General features: G+C 32.9%; 1 protein-coding gene and 1 long non-coding RNA gene across 2 annotated transcripts; one reads left to right on the top strand and one right to left on the bottom strand.

Moving 5' to 3' along the window:
* Positions 1-324: 324 nt before the first annotated feature.
* LOC119190098 lies at positions 325-18,698 on the bottom strand. Its single transcript, XM_037441156.1, has 9 exons — positions 18,671-18,698; positions 18,324-18,545; positions 12,625-12,747; positions 11,083-11,256; positions 9,200-9,373; positions 3,918-4,304; positions 3,192-3,467; positions 2,609-2,779; positions 325-1,126 (listed from the first exon to the last, which is right to left on the bottom strand). The coding sequence occupies exons 1-9, from the start codon at positions 18,696-18,698 to the stop codon at positions 918-920; spliced, it is 1,764 nt and encodes a 587-aa protein (XP_037297053.1). The 3' UTR covers positions 325-917.
* A 1,662-nt stretch (positions 18,699-20,360) lies between these two features.
* LOC119190027 lies at positions 20,361-21,797 on the top strand. The gene is made up of 2 exons (XR_005112726.1): positions 20,361-20,925; positions 21,021-21,797. It is a non-coding gene; the product is annotated as an uncharacterized LOC119190027 (long non-coding RNA).
* Positions 21,798-22,601: the final 804 nt, after the last annotated feature.

Here is a 22,601-nt window from a genome sequence, read left to right as displayed (position 1 = left end):
GCAGTAATAGAGTTGTATGGACTTTTCGCCACTGCAACCTGGCCTTTTAATTCATTTGTTTATATTTTCTGCAATTATCAATCAAAATGAAGCCATAGTACACCAAGTATTGGACCTATTCATAGTTAGGTTGTTTTCATTTCGTTCAGCGAATTTCATATTTCAAGGAACAAATACCTCTTCCCATCAATTCCATTTAGAAATCAATCAAATCTAAATGCGTCTATCTATAACAATATTAGTTGCTTCGTCTATTTATATTCCACGTTATTTCTATCTCATTTTACTCTTGCATATTTTAACGTATAGTAAATAAAACAAATAATTCGAAAAGCAATTTATTGATAACTAACAAAATACGCAAAACTTATTCTAGACTATTCACCTACATTTCCATTGTTAATTAACTAAAATATTATGTATAGCATTTAAACATGTTTGGGTATATACAGCATTATACACTATACACTTTAAGTTTTGTTACCTCAAGGTAAATACACTAGTCACACGATTATGACTCATGAGTCATGACACTGAAGGTTCAAGTTGCAGGAGCAGACCAGCGACATCCAGACTCCTAATTTAAGCAGTAATCAATATGCCATGTTACTCCAGTTTGAACATTGAAGATAGTTTAATTACTATAGATATTCTGTAATGTTTCCTACAGTAGTCTTATGTAGTAATTGACCTTCAAGACGTGAAGAACTGCTTATGACCATCTGAGGCATTAATGACCAGATATACTGCTCTTTATTTACTCAGATATAAATCATCAAACGAAATGACGCTAGCAAGTCGTTATCTCGATTGCAACCAAAAAATACCTTTTCATTCTACGTGGATTTCGAGAAGTTTCCATCCCCACACCTCCGGCCTCAGTAACCTGGCTCGGTGACGGAGACCAGCAGGTATCATCAGTGCTCATCATCACATTCGGTCCCGGTGATGATCTGGTCTCCGGAGACCACTCCATGCTCGAGCTTGAGATGGTGCAGCATGCAGGACACGCTGCGCTCCTCGCTGGTGTACTTGATGCAGCGGAATTGACAGATCTTGCACGTGTATGCTTCATCATCGCTGGCTTCGAACACCTTCCATACCCACGACGTGTCGTTTTTATCGTCTACTGGAATTATTTGGAATGTAGTTATTTTTTTCTGAGGTGGTTTGGGTGTTTGGAGAGGATGATAGGAGATTGACAAAGAAGATATATAAAGCTAATGTGGAAGAGCCGGTAAGGGTGGACATCACCGAACCTACAAATGTTATCTGACATTATTAGTATAGGCCAGGTCAAAATACCCTGGATCGGCGGCATTGCATGAAAAGATTGGTGAACGAGGAGGAAGCGAGTAAAGTATGCCAGAATCGTGCAAAGCGGCAATCTATAATCTCTGCCTACCCCTATGGAATAGAGGCGTGATACTAGGTATGTATGTAGTTATTATTTTATATTGGTTGGTTACATAAATAGAGGCACGCATTATTGATGCTGAAATTGTGATTTTTTCCAAAAATACATAAAAATTTCAGATTGGGTTCCACTGGTTTGAATGTTATTAAAATTTGGCCATATTGGAACGAAGAACCTGAATTATTTGCTTATAGATCGGATGTAAGAAATGATTGATGATGACTGCATTAGAATTTTGTGAATTGTGCGTACAGTAAGTACGAATTTTTACAAAATATTACTATAGATATAAAGCATGTTGTAGACGGAATCCTGATAAATAAACAGTATTACGGTCACCAGAATACAAGCACATGGCCATTAATCATTAAGTACAAAACTTTTTCCAAGCACCATCTCTTTCTCAATTTTACGATTGTGTTCTGTTTATGTTAATCTACCACGGCGGCCAAATTCAACTAAGATCAGATAAGTACGCAGGAGATATACTGCACAAGTGGGTGCGCAATACACAGGTACACTCTTTATTCCTTCACCCTCATAGTCCGGTGAGACGTCAATCCGACATGACCGGAGAGAGATCAGGCGCAGGACCAATGGCTTTACGTGCTTTCCGTGGCACGGGGGTATCATACCAACTTACGGACTCCGAGCTGCGACTGGGTACTTTTTAAGATGGAAAGACCCAGTCGCTCTTATTTTTTAGCCCGACCCGGGATTCAAACCCGGAACCTCGGCGCGGTCGTAGTCTTATTCGTAAGATGTACTCATTGAGACTACGCCACTAATGCCGTCAGTTAATAGTTTATAATAACCATTAGACAAGTAAAATTGTATCAATAGAAAATGTTTAAAGTCTTGCTTGTTGTTTATGGATAGTTATACTGTCGTGCTAAGTTCAAAAGCGGTATCTCAAAAAACTTTATTTTTATGCGGTCAGATAGCTTAAAGAAATACCCATCCAATGAACTTACCTAAATAAAGGTATCTTGTTTAGATCTTGTTAAAAAAAAACCTTAAAAGAGTTTCTCTATCTCAGTTTTACATACAAAACTATAAAACTACATTTACAAAAATTCGATTATCTCGAAATAAGGTTTCCCTGACATAACGCTTAGCGAGGCAGTATAGTGCTTGGCCACAAGCTGCTCGTGTCTCTTATCAGTTGTCGAATCAGAATAATATACATACCGGGATATCCTGTCTTATTATGTATCATCTTGAGATGTCGATTCATATTGCCTGTAGCGTTGCCGCCGTGCGTGATGTGCCGCCGGCAGAGCTTGCACTGCGCCTGCGCGGCCGACACGCGCTCGAAGTACGACCAGATCCAACTCCTGCGCAGCTTCTGGTTCGTGCTCTCTGGAAATTATTCGAAATGTCACATTAGCAAATCAATGACGAATATTAAATTGTTTATGATGCGGAACGTTTGGGTAAAACTCAAGCATTTTATAATTTACGATGGAATAAAATATTTTATTACACAATAAATAACCTTGAAAGAATTCAAGGTGTCGTAGGGTTTAGTCAACTTCTTTCAAATCCAAATTATTAGAAATACGTTCCAAAAATACCATCTATATAATAATGTGACTATGTTTGCATGTTACGTCCATCCAGCCTTAATTATATGATTCAACAGAATGGGCCATGTCGAAGGGCTTTAGACCATATTGTGTTCCTCAGTTACACTAGCTGTTCATGGCGGAGATAGTTAAATACCTCATCAAGTATACAATCTCTGCCCCGGTTCTATGAAAGTAAAACTCACCAATCATATCTTCCAAATCCCTGTCGCTCGCATAAATTTCTTCGGTCTTAATTGCATATGGAGTCTCGACTTCGCTACTCAGGTCAAAGCTCTCTGAAGTGTCGCGTTGCGTGATCTCCTTCTTGAAGACATGGGGGTGGCGCGTGCGCACATGACGGTTCATGTTGTTGGTGTTGCAGCCCTTGATGGACAGCACCACGTGGCACAAGTTGCAACGGTAGATGATGTTGCTCAACTTGTCGAAGTATTTCCACACCCAACTGCGCTTGCGTGCTTCTGGAATGAAAGGATATACACATAAGTCTATGCATTTATATGGATACGCAATGCAACCAGTGCATTGACAACTTAAACAATACAGAAGAAAAATATATATCATTTCCAGTTATTTTATGGTAAAATTGATAAACAAGTTCCTCTTTCATTTACTTTTTTATGATTTTGATGAAACTATTTATAATGTGTGGTATTACTGTCCTGGTATAATAATAGGAAAAAAGACCTTTGGGATTTTGGTTCAAATCCACTAGGATTAGAATAAGTGTGATAAAAACAATGAGATTAATAAAATTATAGATTACTATTACTCACTCTAACAATTGTACAGGGTTTTGAAGGTAGGTAAAGTTCATCAACAAACATTACACCATGAATGTCGGTAAGCATTAGTAAAGACAGTGCTATGAAATAAATGTATGCCTATGAAGATATTGAACAACAACTAACCTGATGAATCCTTCTTCTTTTTTTTCTTATTCATCACATACTGCGTGTTGACCTCATCATCCTTGTCGGTAGCAGGTTCTGGAACCTTCACCAGTGGCTCACTGGTAGTCTCACACACTTCCCCCAGTAAAATTGGTTCTGATTTAGGATCTTCCTCGTCTTTCATAACATTCAAATGCAGGAACTCTATGCGAAACCCAATATTTGCTTCTGGGTTATCTTTGTGGACATCAAACACTTCTTTATGCTTATCTTTGATGTGGTCTAAGAGGAGGAGAGACTTCTCATCAGCATTGATGATGATGTCACAGAGGTTGCATTTCATTATGTTCTCTTTCGTCAAGTCCTTAAGGTAGTAAATGGAAGCCCACTCTGGCAACTGTTCTTCTGTAAATAATATTTGATATCTTAATTTAATGCATTATTAATGTTATATTACTAATTTTAGATATACTTAAGTAATGCATTTGATTTTCATTTCTTAATAAATAAGGAAATCCTTGAAATTAAACTAATTTTCGGATTCTATCGCGGTGTTAGTTAACATAAGAAATCATTAAGGAAATCCTTATAATATACTTACAAAATTTGTCATACCTTTAAAAGTAAGTGAAGTAAAGTCTAAGGGAATTTTATAGAAATCAAGATTCTAGTCATTGAATCAAAGACATGTATTTAAACTGTTTATTTGTAGTTCCTAAAAAATTCAATAAAAAACAAAATTTGTTTTTAGATTTATTAAAAAATATTCTATTTTGTACAAGACTGGCTGCTCTTATAATATCTATTTAATACTGTCATTTTTTAAATATATTTAAATATTGCTGTTGTCAGACCACTATGAAAATTTTAAATTAAGAGATACATAATATTTCATAATTTTATGAATAAAAGTTCAATCAAATTTCTAATAAATTCTGTCTCATAGCTATATAATACCATAAAATTAGAGCCAAGCTGCTCAAATTTAATTTCTCTCTAAAGTTAGGCTACAGTCACATTTAGAATAAGATTTTACACCAAAAGACAGAAAACAACTCTAATCAAAAGCAATCTGGAAAATTTAAACTTAATATCAATTAAATGGGATATTTATAATTCAAAAGATCTATGCCTTAGTTAATATTTGGGTCTCGAGATGTAGTTACAAGCCAAGTGACTCATGGCGCCAGTGGCATACAATGAACATTGTTTTTATTTTTTTTTAGTTATTTTATAGCAAACATTAGATATAAAAACATAATTTACTAAAACCATAATTATATTTTTAATATCATATCATGCAGTACAACACCAATAAGAGAATGTGATGATTTAATTTTACTATACAAATTTGATTGTAATATCTAATCGCAAAACATTGGTTTTTTGTGATTGTGGAAGTCTCTGACCACCTCCACACCGTACGTTTGCATGTTTATCACCGATATGCATCCAGTTTTTTGTCTGAAAGAGCAAATCCACTGTTCAGCTCCACACTGCAACCTACTTTTGAACACATAAGTATAACCTTTGTACAATATCTGATGCCCTTTCCTGGTCGGTACACACTGCACTATATCGTCATCTGAAACATTTAAAACCCCTGTTAATACCTATAACACGTCTTAAATGACATTGAACCTCTATTTGCAATCAAAACAACAGAAATATTGCCCTCCACGTTCTTTGTTCAGTTCGACTAAAATACTTATTGTTGTCAGACATATTTCACAATTATACTAAATCCATAAATAGCACAGTAGTTGATAAGAAATAAGGATATTTAATACAACAAAAATAAAAATAAACGTGGGAAAACACAATTTAGCCCAGTGACGCAACAGATGTCATTTTGACGTTTATGGAAGTGCGTTTACAGTTCAGCCATGAGGTTATATTCTCAATAATAAATAGAAATATTTATACTATCGATGTAGGTAGAACTCATCATAATTTACTATTTTGATTACAATAAAAAAATACCACAATATTTCCATTATGTATATTGCAATCAGAGTTTTGCAGCACATAAGATAGATGACGCCACTTTTACTTAGAGAAACAATGCCACTCAATAGATGACGCTACTAGTCTTAAAATTACTAAAACATCGCACACCATATTAACTTACACCAACTAAGTTAATCAAGAATTTATACAATATAGAAATCTAAGAATAAATATTAATTATGAATTTTATTAAATTTCTAATTCTGCCATTTAATACATTATAAAGCTATAAGACATAAAACAAAACTACTCAATATTCCCTAGAGACTACTGACTCCTAAGAAATCGAACATTTTTAAATAACAATGGGTTCATTCCCATGTTTGATGTAGTTTGAAACGGTCGCAACTCAGGTTTGCGACTCCTTGGACACGGGTGTGCATATTTTATGTATCGTCCTTTGGAATCCAACCATAACTTAGGTGCAGGATGATTGTGAACATGTTTTATTTCAAGAATGTGCTTTCCGTCACACAAAAGAGAAACTGCGCATTTATCTCGGCTTCTCGAGGAACAGTACCATCGAATACTATTGTTTACTGCTTTATAATGATTCGTTTTCCAGAAGGTGTATCCGTCATGTAAAAGAAGGTATCTCCCATTGCTCAATTGTATGAATTCGGCGTCAACTAAAACAAATTAAATTATTAGTATTGATCGAGTATTAATAGATAGGTACTTAAAAATGTCTCTAAAATAATTTAGGTAAAAAGTGCCCTATTGTGTTCTCACTACAACAGATGGCGTTAGTAGTGTTTAAAAGATATATTCCACTCAATCGAAAAGTGTTTTGGCGCGCTCTCACGCCCTAATTCGAATGACGTCACATCAGACCATATTGCTTGATAAGGAGGACTGCTCAGTCCTCTGACCGAGACTCTAACTACGTAATGCAGCTGTTTTAATTACGGCTCATTAGTATACATATTATAATAAGTTTCTTTGTGATGAATTAAAACGCTGTTGGGACTTAAAATGATTATTTCAATTATCTTGTACTAACTTTGAAAATATGGTATGGTAGTTTCTTTTATTCATTTTTTTATTTTAATCTGCTGTATAATTACTTGACTTACCACCAATAAAACCTGTATTAATTATTTTAGATTCTTATTAACGGATCTATAAGCATTTCCTCCAATTGAAATTTAGCTAAAATCTAAATGAATGTACGTACAACTTTGTTTATAATATAATACTCTCCTGATGCTGAGGGTGACCTGCAGCCCGCTTCTTTAATAATAAATAACGCCATAAAGAGGAATAAGACTATGGTTTACCACTTTTGCCTAAAGCGGATTGAATCAACCTGGAACAGTAACTCCACACAACAGCAAAATATTTTTGTATTGTCTTAGCAAGCGTTGGATAAGGGGTTCGCCTGATGCTAAGCGGTTCAGAATACAGCAACAAAGATATTCTGTGGTAAACTCCCGCTGGTCATGGACTTGGCAATTTCATAGGCATTGCCAAGTCGATGCGCACATAACTTTTAAAATTGAGGTTTTTCATGGTTTCTTTACCGTGAAAGCATGCAATAACAATGTTTAGATCATTTCGATGAGCACCCACGGCTTCCTTCACTCACCACTGGGTCCGTAATGCTATTTATTTAATACAATTTGTCATTTTTGTCAAGTGTTTATTTTAGTATTGAGTACCAAAATTAGGCCATTAAAACAATAGATAAATTTTAGATTTTCAAAATTATTGGCAATGACGGCGAATTTTTAATGTAGGCGTTCTTGGACAGAAACTTCTCTTTTCATATCTTCAATATCCCCAGCAGGCGACATATTGTCTTGCTGGAGTAACTATGTAATGTTTTTAATTACTTTCATATTTTTAGCGTTGTGTAATAAAACCTTGCAGATAATTTTATAGTTAGGAAGCCAAAACCTCGAAGCAAAATATCTGATTTTGATACGATAAAGTATATCGTTTATCAATTATTTTCCCAAATCATGGTTACAAGCCAATCATCACAAAATAGCTTTAATAACCAATTAACATAATTCAATCGGTATTCAGATTATGAGTCACCCATGATACATGACGTGATGTATAACTTATGATGTAATAATTATTAAATATTAAATATACCTACCTACCTTGATAGGTAGGTACATCAATATTTGATAATTTTGATATACCTACCTATATCAAATATTGAATACACCTACCTACCTAAGGTATATCAATATTTGATAATTTCTACAAAATTTTTAAAATGTCTTCGGTTGCACCTATTATTGAATTTAGCATTGTAACAGAACATTGAGTTTGTCGCTTAACAGTAAATTATTATATGTAAATATTTCCAAAATAAATCTGTCAATATTGTCCCTACTCAGTCAATCCTTTTTATACCTAAGTATATAAACGTGATGCCAAAAAAAATTACCTATCTACATAATTTTTGTGTCTATCAGTATCAAATATTTACATGTTTCACCATAAAATAATAGTATTAAATTACAATTCACCTCGCATCAAACAAAGTTTGTGTTACAAGAAATCGGTTATTGATATGTTTAGTAGGTATTGAGAATTAGCATTGTTAGTTAATTTTTTTATCAGTCGGCTAATTAAATCTCAAGAATTTCGAATAGAGATAAAAAAATTACAAATTGAAAGCCATTACAGATTCTTAGATTAAAAATGATCAATCGATGATTAAAATTTTAGCAACGTTTACTCACGGGGCTTTTTCCTATTTTTCATAAAGATAAGAAAAGAAGATACGATTTATCATTCCAAGTAAAGGTTCATCATCAAGTTAATCAAATGTCAGATAAGAGAAGTAGATAAGATAGCCGTATCATGTATAATGATCGTCTAGCGTGTTTGCGAATTTAAAAAATATCGACGCAACCACGCTAATCTTAACGAGCACCCAGATCAGTGTCACGAGGATCTTTAATGTAGTCCTATGTTTATTCCAGTAGATTTCTAGCTTCCGCAGCGAAATGTAATAGTGTTGAAATACTTACCAAGTTCTAGGGAGCGATGACTAACATTATCGATACAACAACAGCAGCAATAGTCGATTTTCTATGAATTGTAATCGATTTAAGAATATGTGTTGTACCAGTTTCAAACACAATAGCATAAAATGTCAAGGCATCATCTCTTATATCTTGATGTCCTATCCATACACCAGTCTACTTACCAAAAGGTGCAGTGGAGTTACTTTGACGTGCTTGGATAAAAATAAAACAAAAAACACCTCATTTCGACATCTGAAGATTATTTACTAAAAAATTAACACCGTCAATGGTTATGTTTACCAATATTCTTGATAATGACGTTGTCGTAGGTCATTAGCCTGGCCTTGCATCCCATCTGCTTCTGCTTACTGCATTGCCATCTGATCTTCCGTCCTGCCATGACGTGAACGATGTATCGATATCCTTTCAATACTAAAACTGGTCTACCATTCTTCGTGTACTCTTGTACAAGTTCTGAAAAACAATTTAATACGAAGTGTAATGATAAGTCTCTTAGTCAGGTTATCCAGCGAGAAATATTTATTAACATAAAACAGATAATTTCGATAAAAATCTATAGTTTTAATCGAAATGATCTGTTCAATTCTTTCCAAGTTCCACTATACAAGTTGGAACTTGGAAAACACATCTCTCTCACATACCGCCAGGTTCTCGGTGCTAAGATACCCATTACCTATTTCGGTCTTGACTGGCAAAGCTTGGCTATAAAAAAACGAAAAAATTGTAGTGATTCGTAGATAATCGACAATCGAGACTTCTATGATCCATTTATATACCAGTAATCGTGGTAATTAGCTAATCATCACAAAATCTGTGTAGATAACCAACTAATTTAGTACAGCTGGTGATTAGCTTAGGAGGCACCCATGCTACATGACGTGACGTGCAACTTTTGATAAATTAATTATGTATTATACGTTACGCCAGAAAATAATAGTTTTTAATGTAAATCCACGCCACGCCAAACATTTCATAAATTGTTTTATAAGCAGTGTTCTAGGAGAGGTTTTTATATAAAGTGCTGTATAGTATAAATACATTTACCAAGTTAAGAAGATGACTATAGATAGATAATTATCGATATGTATTACTAAAGAAACAGAACCAACATAATTTATAACAAAAGTCTTTTTTTTTAATTATATTTGATCTCGGGGATATCTTTTTATTATGTTTTAAGTAGGCTTCCATACTCTCAGTACATATTCAAACATCATTAATAAAAATTGATTATTTATGAGTTGCAAGGAAGTAAATAAAAGACACTATTAATTTATATTTTTATGCACAGAATCATACAAAGGACAATAAAAAAAAACTTAATTAAACATACATAAAAACGAAAATGTAACCAAACTTAAAAGATATTTTTTTATTACTTAAACAGAATTAAATCGAAAATCTTTAACATTCCAGTTATTCTACATACTAGAAGACGTCGAAACTTGTTCCTATCCTCAAACCATTCCATTTGCTAGTATTCCACAGTACTGGGTCAGTATGATGTCAGTTGAATGTCGTGAGAACGGGATAAACTCCACCGAGGAAAACCTTCGGTATTATTTGTACACACGGACTTTAGACCGCGCCGATACAGAATGACGCAGGTCTACCACCGCGATAACAAGTGTAGGAACTAACGTAAATAACGACCCACGCAAACGAGCTACACTGATAACAATTCTATTCGACGTTACACTTTGAAATAAAACTGTTTAGACTATAGAAACAAGTTTACATTGCTATTGGTAGCTGACTAATATCTAATAGCTAAATTGGACTCTGAATTAAATCATAGATCAAGTACAGTTTTCAGGTAGTCAGTAAATAATTAAATCTAATGAATAGTTGTAACTCGGAGGATTACACTCCGAGCGAGTCACTAACAGTTAATTTTAAGAACATTAGAATAAGAATTCGATTATCTATCTAATTATTCTACACCTTATACAACTATGCAGCCAGTTATGAACTGCATAATTATGTCGGCAGGCAAGAGATTGTCATCACTCATTACCTTTTGGACGCCACTCCACTTACCACCAGGTGGAGAAGTTACTTTGACATGAACATATAAAAAAACTCAATTATTCCTAGACTATAGAACATTAAAAAAAAATTATCGGTTACTAACGAAATTCAACTTTAATGGTTATGTTTACCACCACTCCTGATGATGACGTAGTCAAAGGTTATGAGCCTGGCCTTGCAGCCCATTTGCTTCTGCTTGCAGCATTGCCAACTGATCTTTCGCCCGGACATAATGTGCACTATGTATCTGTATGCTCCTACTCTTAACACTGGTCTACCACTTTTCGTATACTCTCGTACAAGCTCTGAAAGGCAAATAATATATGAATTTATTAGAATTGTGTCTAAGAACTCAAAAAGGGGTTAATGCGTCGTTTTTATTTGTTATGAACTTTTTCCTGTCTCTTACATATTGTTTTATATCTTTGCACATATTTCCTAAATTACTTTGTGAAGGAATTGCCGTAACTAAACAACGTTTTAAGGTCCAATTAAGTAAATTAAATAAAAGCACAAAAATATTTATGTTGTATAAATTCTGTTTAAATATTTTAGTTGCATATTTTACATAAATACAATTTTGTTCGTATACATTGAGCACAAACCGTTCTCAAACATATATAACATTTCATGCTTGATTTATTCCCAGGGCGGTCTATTTTCACAAGCCATCTTGTACGCCTCTCTTGCCTCTCCGGGATCTCAGATGCCGCAGGACTGAATATCTTTTTTTTAAATTTGCTTCTCAGTTTATATTTTTTCTTTTTTCTATCCCTAATTGAAATGTTTGATATTACTGAAGTGTTCCTAGCTTACGAAGACGACGACTTAATAAACCTTCTTCAAAAAGGGTATTGTAAAGTAACAAAATTGATCCATACAGAAGTCGATGTCGTCATCCATCATTACAAATATTTTACATACTCGAAATAAAAAATTTGTAACAAACAAAGTCTCTTATTAACATGTATTTGGCAAAAGTTGCGATGACGCATAGAAGACTGGAATTACTTAGCAACAGTATTCAATCATCATTCAGTTGTACAGATCATTGTAATATTGGAGATCAATCAGTTCTTCGGTGAGTTCGAGACATGACAGCAATCATGACCAATTCCACAGTAATGGTTTTTTAATCAATATCCAACTTAATTTTCAATTGAATAAAAATTACCCAGTGTAGCGCACACCGCCCTTAATTGGACCACGTTGTGCCGAAACTATCCATCATTGTTATTTAGACAGAAGACAATGTACTGTAGCTTTTGAGCTGAGATTGAATGTAGGTATAAAGTTTGAGAGAGATACACAGATAGTACGGCCAGAAACTATAGAATTTTGATTGGTCTTTATTGCAAGCTCTGTGACGGATAAGTTCATCACTACAGAGCTACAGAAAAGAACAAGATATCGGCCGCACTATCGCTTTGCCCCTATTTATAGTTGGCAATTCTTATTCTTAAATAAAATTTAATTCTTTTCGTGAGCGTAACAATAATAGCAGAAATATTAATCAAAATATTTATTTCAATATTTCTCTAAACTGTGATATCTGTTGAAACAGTCTCCTCTATGCAATGATACCCCACAGGAGGCACATATGAAACTTGTCAGGCTTTTCCTTTGGTGCGCGCTACACACTCTACACAATCGCTGAGGCATTTTCTTCTTGCCTCCGAGGTATAGTCGCATTATCACGTGCTTTTTTAGTCCACCCTCCAACCTTTCCGGTGGGTCTTCGCGCGGCGGCCGCGGATGTGGGATATAACTTTGGTCTTTTACTAACACAATGTATTCTGTAATATTAAAGGCCCTTTTAATTATCACATATTGGGGTCATATTAGCACAATTTATTTTGTTTGTATTACCAATTAAAACAGCATGCAAAGAATATTTTTTATGATAGTAATGTAGTAATGCGATCGTATTATTAAACACTAGGTGTTTCTCGCGCCTTCGCCCGCGCAGTTCTTTTACAGAATAAAAATGTTACTGTTTATTTTGTCAGTATAAAAAGTGGTTTATATATTAATCTAGGATATACTCTATTATGTGTCATTTCTTCCAAAACTGTTAAGCGCTTTCTGCATTTACTTATTCACAAATTTCGCTCCTAATATTATTAAAGTTAAATTCATTGTCTTCTGAGACAGTTAATAAATGTAGACGGAAATGCGGCTCTGATAATTAGGGGCAGTAAGAAGTCCTACGAGTAAATCAGACAAAAAGTAGATTGATAAGTGACGAGGAAAGCATATTAGATACACATAACGTGAAACAGTTGACAAAAATTTTCAACGACCACTTTAGTTATACTCAGCTGTGCTTATTTGACAGAATGCGGTCCTATTACGAAGAACCATCGATTGAATAATATCAATTGAGCCAACAACGCCGTCTGCTCTTATCGATCCGTCGTGAATGCTTCGCATTGCGTCGCCACACGCTCAAAGGGTGTTTCGCTTTTGAAATGAGTTATTTTACCCCGACATTTAAAGTCGACTGCATCGTTAGTAGTCGTATTGCGGTACGACTGACAATCTCAGGTCTTTGGTTTGAACCCCGGGTCAGTTAGTGATCTTGGGTTTCCTGTTCAGTAGCAACTCGGCGTATTGAGCCCTATAAATGGCATTAAATTCACCCCTATTACGTGGGCCTTAACTTTAATGTCTATATTGGCGTGATAATGCCTTTATCCAGCCTTGAATACCTTTAAAGTCTCTCTACTCTCTTTAAAGTCCCCACTACTGGGCACAGACCTCCTTTATTACTTTTTTAAAAACGGAGAAATCCGTTTACGGATTTCTGCAGGACGCACCGGTATAAACCATCTTACTGACTAAAATCCTACCATTTTAGCTTTAATCATAGTCGCGTAGTGCGGAATGGCAACATATCTTTGCATCTTAAAGATCAATAGATCATCATTATATACCATGATTTGATCGTGTTGCCTGGTTTCGACGAGGATGCGGTAATATTAGTGTCGATGACTTTTTGAATGTAATCAGCTTTATTTAACATATATGTATACCAATTAATTGTGAAACGCCCTTTTTAGTGTAAAACATTATATTCGCAATAAATACAGAATATAATTTTAGTAAATTTTTTACTGCGTGCCACCAGAGAAAATAATTTAATAGTCGTGGCGTGACAAAGCTTCTCTTCTGCCAGTCTGCCTGCGCAGCCTAATATTTCCAGAAACGGCCAATGTCATCGGCTAGGAGAGCGGCGCGTAAAATCGGCCATCCTGCAAAGTGAATACCTTAAAGTATTCACAAAAATAAATAAGCGAATATAGGACTGAATCGGGTACCTAATACCTACCTTTCAAATAATTATACTTGTAAATCACTAATTAACTTTTTAATAAATCAATCAAATCTTGCGAGTCTACAAAATTTTACAACCATACTATTTTGGAGTTAACTCCTACCTCAGTATGTGTACATATGTATTTTCGATGGTACCAAAATCCTTGCTTCCTTTGTATCTTCATTACACTTAGTAGTCATATATAAATATTTTATTTATAAAAAGTTTACATACAGTAAATGCTGAATATAAATAGCAATAATAGAATTTTGAGAATAAAACTCAACTTAAAAACATCTACAAAGATTAGATCTTTCAAGGCAAAGCCACCAAGGAAAGGAATTAGAAGCATAATTAAAGGACTCTATGGAAGAAGCAAAAGATGTCAACATACAAGATAAACACTCAACAAGAACTTATCAGTACAAGAATCATAAATAGAAGAAAGAATACGCAATATAAATCAATATTATTAATGGGCAGCACAATAAAAAATGTTGATAAACTTAGCCAAAGTAATAGCAACGATCATAAAGACAAGAAGTGTTAGAAGAGGCATAACTAAATATACAAAATATTTAAAGTTAACGTGCGAAAGATTGCCATGCTTCCAGATTGCGGAGACTAGGAGAAAATGTATTTAGACGGCCAATGGCATTAAGAAAAGACAAGAAAATACTGACAGAAAAGAGATTGGATCTTCAGCATGAAATATCAAAATAGCAGAACGGAAATTACAAAACTAGGAATTTTATCGAACTACTTAATTCGACCAATACTTTTACACTTACTACAGATTTCACCATAACGAATCCGGAAAAGGAGATAACACTGAAGAAGTAAACAGAGCTACTAGAACTCCAGGTGTAGATAACATACTGCCTTCTCGTTTACCACAGCAGCATTAGTCTCAGAAGATATTATCCATTCTTCAAGCATCACCATCGATGTGTTTTCTATCTTTGTAGTTAATGTCTATTCGACGAAACCCCGATTAAGATATTTCTACAACTCAAGAGGCTAATTGACAAGAACTTATCATGAACGGTACAACTGATGTTTCCCTCGAAAGGTTTTATGTGGTATTTTACTATTAAGGGACACTTATACCCTATAAAGTTGTTATCAACAATAAAGCACCATCATGGCACACTTCAAAATTGTGAAAAATACTCAAAGAAATATAGTAATATGTTTGCAAATACAAAACTTATAGTAACTTCTCAGATTACCAGTCTTGCTCTTTGTTAATAAATTGAATCAACGTTTATCACACTGAGTGTCACACCTCGTACTACAACGAAATTACATCTCTTTTCTTTATTGTTAATTCGCTGCAACTACGCGCAACCATTATTCTTGATGTCTCATACTCTCCCAGTGACCGTCCCGAGCCGAGGTTCTTAACTCTTTAGGAGGTTGCCCTCAGCATGGTCGCTTAATTTTCAAGGGTTGCGAACGCCTAAAGCGCTTACTTAAGTCAGCATAACTACAAAACTTGTCCAGTGATTTAGTTATTGTTCGTATAAATCAAGTGGTCTTTTGTGATTTATTTTATCACAGAAGTTCGTTCAAAAGGCGACCAAAACAGCAAAACTAGTAAAACAAAATATTATATTGGTAGTTTTTGTGTATGGACACTGCAGTGCTCCCTGCAGCATCTGATGGTTAGTAAAGTGTGTTTGTATAAGCCGACCCTTGCCAGGTTAACAAACGTAGAGTTATGTTTAAAAAAAGACTTTCCATTAATCAAAATAAGGTCCATGTTACTTATACTACGCAATTTTGAAATAAAAAAATGGTGATGCATTTAAAACCTTATAATTTATATTATTTGGTTGTAATACAATACGGAACGCATAAGTTTTACAATAGTATTAAATATTAGGAGGGAGGTGGGGCACAATTCATATCAAATATTCATCATTTTTCACATAAAATAAAATAACACCCGTTGATCTTTCTCACGCCTTCGGTATGCTTAATTATATCACATAGTAGTCACATAAGTTCTCAATTTCACAAAACTTATACGGAAACGTATAGGTAAAGTGCAAATCACATTTAAAAATTACAGACTCGCGCGAAAAAATTAAAGCAGTACAAATAAAAACGAATTTCCACTTTCAAAAAGTATGCCTAAATAATAGGGTACCCTCATTGTAACATCGATAGTTATATTTAATCAAAGAGCGTAACAAAAATATACTGTATGAAACGATAAGGGAAGAATAACAAAGCGGGGACTCAACTGCGAAGGTCGTGCATGTTATGTGAATTATGTGAATCGCTTTATTATACTCGATTTATGGAACACGCCCGCGATAACCGACAACACTTAAAAAACCGTTTAATTTAAAATACGTCGTACAAACGTTTATAAACAACGCAATAGTACCTAAGTACCTAGATTCAGAAAATTTTTCCTCTTGCACGAATAATTGTTGAAATATGTAGTTATATGCTTTCAAAAACCTTAATTACTACAGGGTTTGTCTACCATATATAATGTAAGGCAACCCTGGATAAGAATATAGGACAGTCAAGGCGCGAGATTAGATCACTATTATCGTAGTAATTCCACGATACACGATAAGTTATCAAATACGTCGGGTGAGCTGTTACAATGGGTTTTTTACATTACAGCTAGATTGAATACAATATACTATCGCTCCGGAAACAATATTTCTTAGTTAAGATAAACAGTCAGTATTAATTTTTACCTCCATTTCTTTAGGTGGGGTCGGTATCTGATTTCGTTTTTAAATTCTATCAGTCGTTATATAAACTTCTACCAATATCACCACACAACCCACTTTTCTTTGGTTATCCTCTCCACTCGCTTCATTAACTCAATACATACAGAATTAAAATGACCATTCACACTTAGTCGACGGGATATGGTACAGAAATTTAAATATATTAAGTAACAAGTGTTGATTGGTTACCAAGAAAACCTGTAGCATGTATTTAGTTAATGGAATTGTATTAAATATTATTTCACGTACCGTTTCAGAAGCGACAATACCACTTATATTTTTAACTGGATCAGTACAATAAAATGTGAAGACAAACATCCATATAAACTACTGTGTAAAAACTTTTAAATCCATGCTCAATATAGAGGGTTGTAAAACCCAAATTTCCTTAAGAAGTCTGGCGTTCGCGAAGCAGCGCAGCATAGCACTAAATTGAAATATATTTTTCTAAAGAAAATCCATCCCACATTGTTACCATGTTACAAACTTTGCATAGCACTATGCTTCGTTGCCTGCACAGCAGTATACATTCAGTATTTTATGAGATTAGACATGAAAAGTTATATCTATGTATTTACCTATGTTACGTGTTATACTTGTGTGTGAGTATATTATATGTCATCCGAAATGCAGTGTAATACAACAGTAAGCAGAATTTGAGACGTAATTCTTGTTACATTCAACAATTCTCCCGATACATTTTCAAACAATATTTCTATCATCTTATAACTACACATCTATACTGAGGAACATATTTTATTAATCCACTACAGGCATGGCATAGTACATAACTTAAGCAAAGTGTCTTGGAGCCACTTAAATACATGTAAAAATAACATTTAAAAATGCACAATAAATGTCAATAAGATGTTAACATAAGTAGAATATATTTTATAACTATATTAAAACAAGTTTTATGTTATATATTATAATTTTAACACTAGGGTGCAAATATATAATAAATTATGCCCATAATAGAATTAGGTTTGTTGACTAAAATCAAAAAGTTTGTTGGCAATAAAAAATTGATCTATTATATACGAAAATAAGAAATCAGCAAAAAAATTTGCCAGAAAAAAGACTTCCAATTTCATTGTAGAGACATATTATCACTAACAAACTTAAATTAATTTACATAAAACAATGAACACGCTCACAAATTAAATCTCAAAAGAGGCAATCGTTCATTTCACAACTAAAATAGGCAGTGAAACACAAATTTGCAATACTTTTTATTTATTAGTACATTACGATGTACCCTTATCAGGAAGGGGGGGAAGGCTGTACGATTTACCATCCGGAGTCATCCAACATGTAGGAGGGTCGTGGTTGTGCCTTCCGATGCTCTCTGTAACTTTCCCTGCATTGTTAATCCTCAGCTTTGCCGGACAGCAACGGCTGAAGAAATACCAGCAGTACCACAGCTGACTTCCATATGCCTTTTTGTACATAAATCGGAATGTGTGGTTCTGGTAAATGAACAGTTTTGAATTCCCTCTTGTGTTTATGAATATACCTGAAAATAAAGCCACTTTTATAATGCGTTAAAACAATGTTATAACAAAATATTTATAGAAGGAAGGAAAATAAACACACTATTAATTTTAAATATTTAATTGTAAACGTTTCTGTGAGCCATACATTGGTTTCCTGAAAAGTTAAATATCATGTTCTAATTAGGTTGTGAGAAATAATGTTTCTGAAATTCACTTTTTTTACATTTTAATTTTATTTTATAATATTTAACAATTAATACATATTTTATATCAAAAGCCTATTAATGCTAAACATTGTGTATTCTCCATAATTTTTTATCCACTATACTAGCATAGTGTAATTTTAATAGTACCTACTTTTGATTTCATGGAATTTCTATAAGGTTATATACAGGGTTGTTGACATTGCATTAATAAATTATTACCACTGCTAAAATTGTGCCAAAAATCATCCATGGATAAGGAATATTATCACCAAAAACCTCAATTTTACTCCCCTGATTTTTTGATAATTTTGTAGTTTAGTATGAATATTGTGTGTGCATATGGTAAGTATATTTCTAACTGAAAATATGATGTTGCTGCTGCAACAAATTCTCTTAGAGTAGTAGCGGTATCAAGGTGGGTAAAATTAAAAATTATTTGTATTGTTTTGTATGAAACTTACACTTTTGTAAGTATTTTATATCTACAGTTTGAGTATTTGTAGTATTAATTTTAGAAGTATGTTGTTCATTATGTAAAGTTATGTTAAAATTTACCTTAGATAACGAAAAATATGTGTTGATAATTAACGGAATTACAATAATACATAAATTTACACATTATTATGTTTTATTTAACACCAGTACCTACTTAGTAGAACCACAGAAGAATACTACATGGTGTTGTTTCATTATTAAATAATTTTAAAAGATTATAGCAGGAAACAGACTATTTCCTTATAAAAAAAAATTATTTTCATCTATGTTTTTCAATACACATGAGTTTAAAATAATTATACAATTTACAAATTATAAACAATGTTGTATATAAGAATTGTTTACACAAATATAGATTTGCAGTAAAGTCACTTCTACAGACTGATACAATACCAACAATCCTTAATTAATTGAAAACCTTCAATTTGGGCCACAAACTCTACACACTATTTAACTCACACCACAACCAAACTTTTAATTTAAATCTTTTGTATGCTATAACACTCAGTTTCAGTTATCACATAAAATATGTTACTTAGCACAAATAATTAAATCGTGATAAATGTAATTAGATATGACCAGATAAAGCATATCGAAGAAACAAATCCCTGTTTTTCATCCTTCCTCACAATTCACAAAACATTTTACAAATATCTGACAATGACATTTCATGCCTACGGCACATCAAATGTGACGTTTAATCACTAGTTTGACCAATATTACAATACAAAAATATAATTCTTCGTTTACAACTTTAAATTTTATTAGAAACATAATAATAGTACAGATTCAGAGCTTTAATTTTATTCTATTAGCCGATATTAAATTTTAAAAGGAAATAGGTACATACAACAACTTCAGCATCAATAGGACATACGTGTATAAACTTAAGGAAATTCTTATGATGAATATCTGTCGATCTTATAAGCTCTGTAAATAAATTCCTTATAATTAAATATAGTAAAATTATTTCAAACCCGAATCCACAAGTGTCTATTTACACAGATTTACAATGTATCTAGACGTCAGGGTAACAAAAATCTACTTTTGACAAATACCCTGGCAACACTTCACGTGACGCTTTTTTATATTATGTTTAGAAATGTAAATTTTAGTTCAGATTCATGTCCATGAGAGAACTCATATTTGTAACATACTCTATATTGCCATCTCGTTTGTTCATAATGAACTTGTCATAGCTATTTCCATCTATAGCATGGAATTTACCATTGCAACATGCAACATTGTAATATGACGTATATACCTAGTGGCTTTATTTTGTTAGTTCTTTAGACTTTTAGATCATATTTATTTAATTAGCTAGTAAGGTATTGATAAATAATACCTTTATAAAACAGTTTTGCGGTCAATTATGCAAGTTATTACACAGTTGTGTATGCGTTATTAAATATAAGTGTTGTTTTGTGAAATTGTTTAGGTTAAGAAAGCGCGCGTTTGTTTTTAGAAAGTATTTTATTATAATTTTAATAACACTATTAGGAATCGGTAATTGTTACGAAAATACCACGGCCGATAAATGACTGTAGAGGCCCTAAAATGTATTAGCACTAAGTCACTGATATAAAAGTTTGTTACTGTAAATAAATATAATTATGTATTTTTCCTTTCGTTTTATTTATCTCCATGGGATATGAGTTACCTCAGAAGAGTGAAGGGGCCAAAAGTTTTGAGAATATTTGTAAGAATTAGCATAGTTTATTGACCTATTGCACCTATCATAGTCATAAGGCAAGTCGTTTCGATCCCTTTTATTAACAAAAATAATATTTTCAGTTGCAAACTTCATTCCAACGAGAAAAGGAAGCTTGCTGTTAGTCTACGAAGGATTTGCATTCCGTCTAAAAAACAAACTGGCTTATGGAAAGAAACAATGGTACTGTACATCTCGTACTAAAACTGGCTGCCATGTTGATGTCACAACAGTTGTGCACAGACTTGGAAACCTCATCAAAAGGGTACGTAACAACCACAATCATCCTCCTCCAGGATTCTACCGGCGCAAGGATGGCTCCTTCAAAGTTGTTTAAATGTAGAGGCTAATTTAAAAGTAATCATACCATAAAGAATTTTTATTATTTGTTACAAATTCATACTTTTTTTTTCATTTTGGTAGGATAACAAAATTAAGATTAAATGAATTGCATATAGTTATATATTAAGAGTTTAGATTGTAAGTTTTGGTACTCTGAAATGATGTAAAACCTTTGATGTTCAAAATGAAGACTGATAAAAGACTAGTAGAGAAATCAAATAACACATTTGGGACTGAATTTTTTTTGTATTTGTACTTAATTTATTTTAGCTATAAATATTGTAATTCAATTCAGCTTTTTCTGCTCATGATAAAATTATAAGACTGATTTATCATTTCTACCTCAAGACCTAAAATTAAAAATGTTTATTTTACATTTAGCGGGTAAGGTAATATATTTGTGGTAAATTTTTTTTTAAGAATTACAGGGGTGGTAAATATTCTAAGATAATTAATTTATAATTAATACATATTATAAGTTGTATATCCATATCTTATGGGAATATGCAGAAATACCTCATTACAGAAGTATGTTTATTTACTCTGATCAAAGATGTAGACACCCATTAAGTAATTTACATCAACATTTGGATAAGAAAAGCAAATAGTTACAGAATGCTTGATTGTAACAGCTTTTATAATTTCAATTATCTGGTTCATATTTGAGTGTTTTTTATTTACAGTCTTCTAGTGTTAAGGCTTTTTAGCATCAGGTGTAAGAGAATTACTTGTTTAAAATGTGAATTAGCTATTAAAAATGTAAAAAAATAAATATCACTTACATATTTGGAAATTTGTATCCTTTTATACATAATTTTTGACGGAATCAAGATCTTTATGTTTAAAAAGTGTATACTATTTTAATGTAGTATGTTCAATTACCTTGTGAAAACTGGTATAAAATATTAAGACTGAAGTGTAATACTCTTCTACCTCAATTTTTTTTGCATCATTTACTTTATAGTTTTAATTAATAAATTAATGTAATTTTTTTTAAATATATTTAATGCATTTACCTCAAACCATTTTTTTTTCTGGTTAATCCCGTCTCGCAACCATGTCAGAAGGAATTAAAAAGCTATTTTGAAAAATAAAACATGTTAAAAATATATTTTTAGTTTAATAATTTACTAAAATATACAAGTGCTTTATTACATAAATTAAAACTGAACATTGCCACTACAACATAATGCTGCAAATAAACGAATCAATATTTTATATAGCTTTTAACATAATTTATTTTTAATTCTTAAAATAAACATAGTTTGTTAGGATATAAGGAACTATGTAGATTATTCATTCAAAAGAAAGATCTCATTAAG

Source organism: Manduca sexta, chromosome 21, assembly GCF_014839805.1.
Source record: "Manduca sexta isolate Smith_Timp_Sample1 chromosome 21, JHU_Msex_v1.0, whole genome shotgun sequence".
NCBI classification, from domain to species: Eukaryota; Metazoa; Arthropoda; class Insecta; order Lepidoptera; family Sphingidae; genus Manduca; species Manduca sexta.
This window is presented reverse-complemented; position numbering and strand designations above follow the sequence as displayed.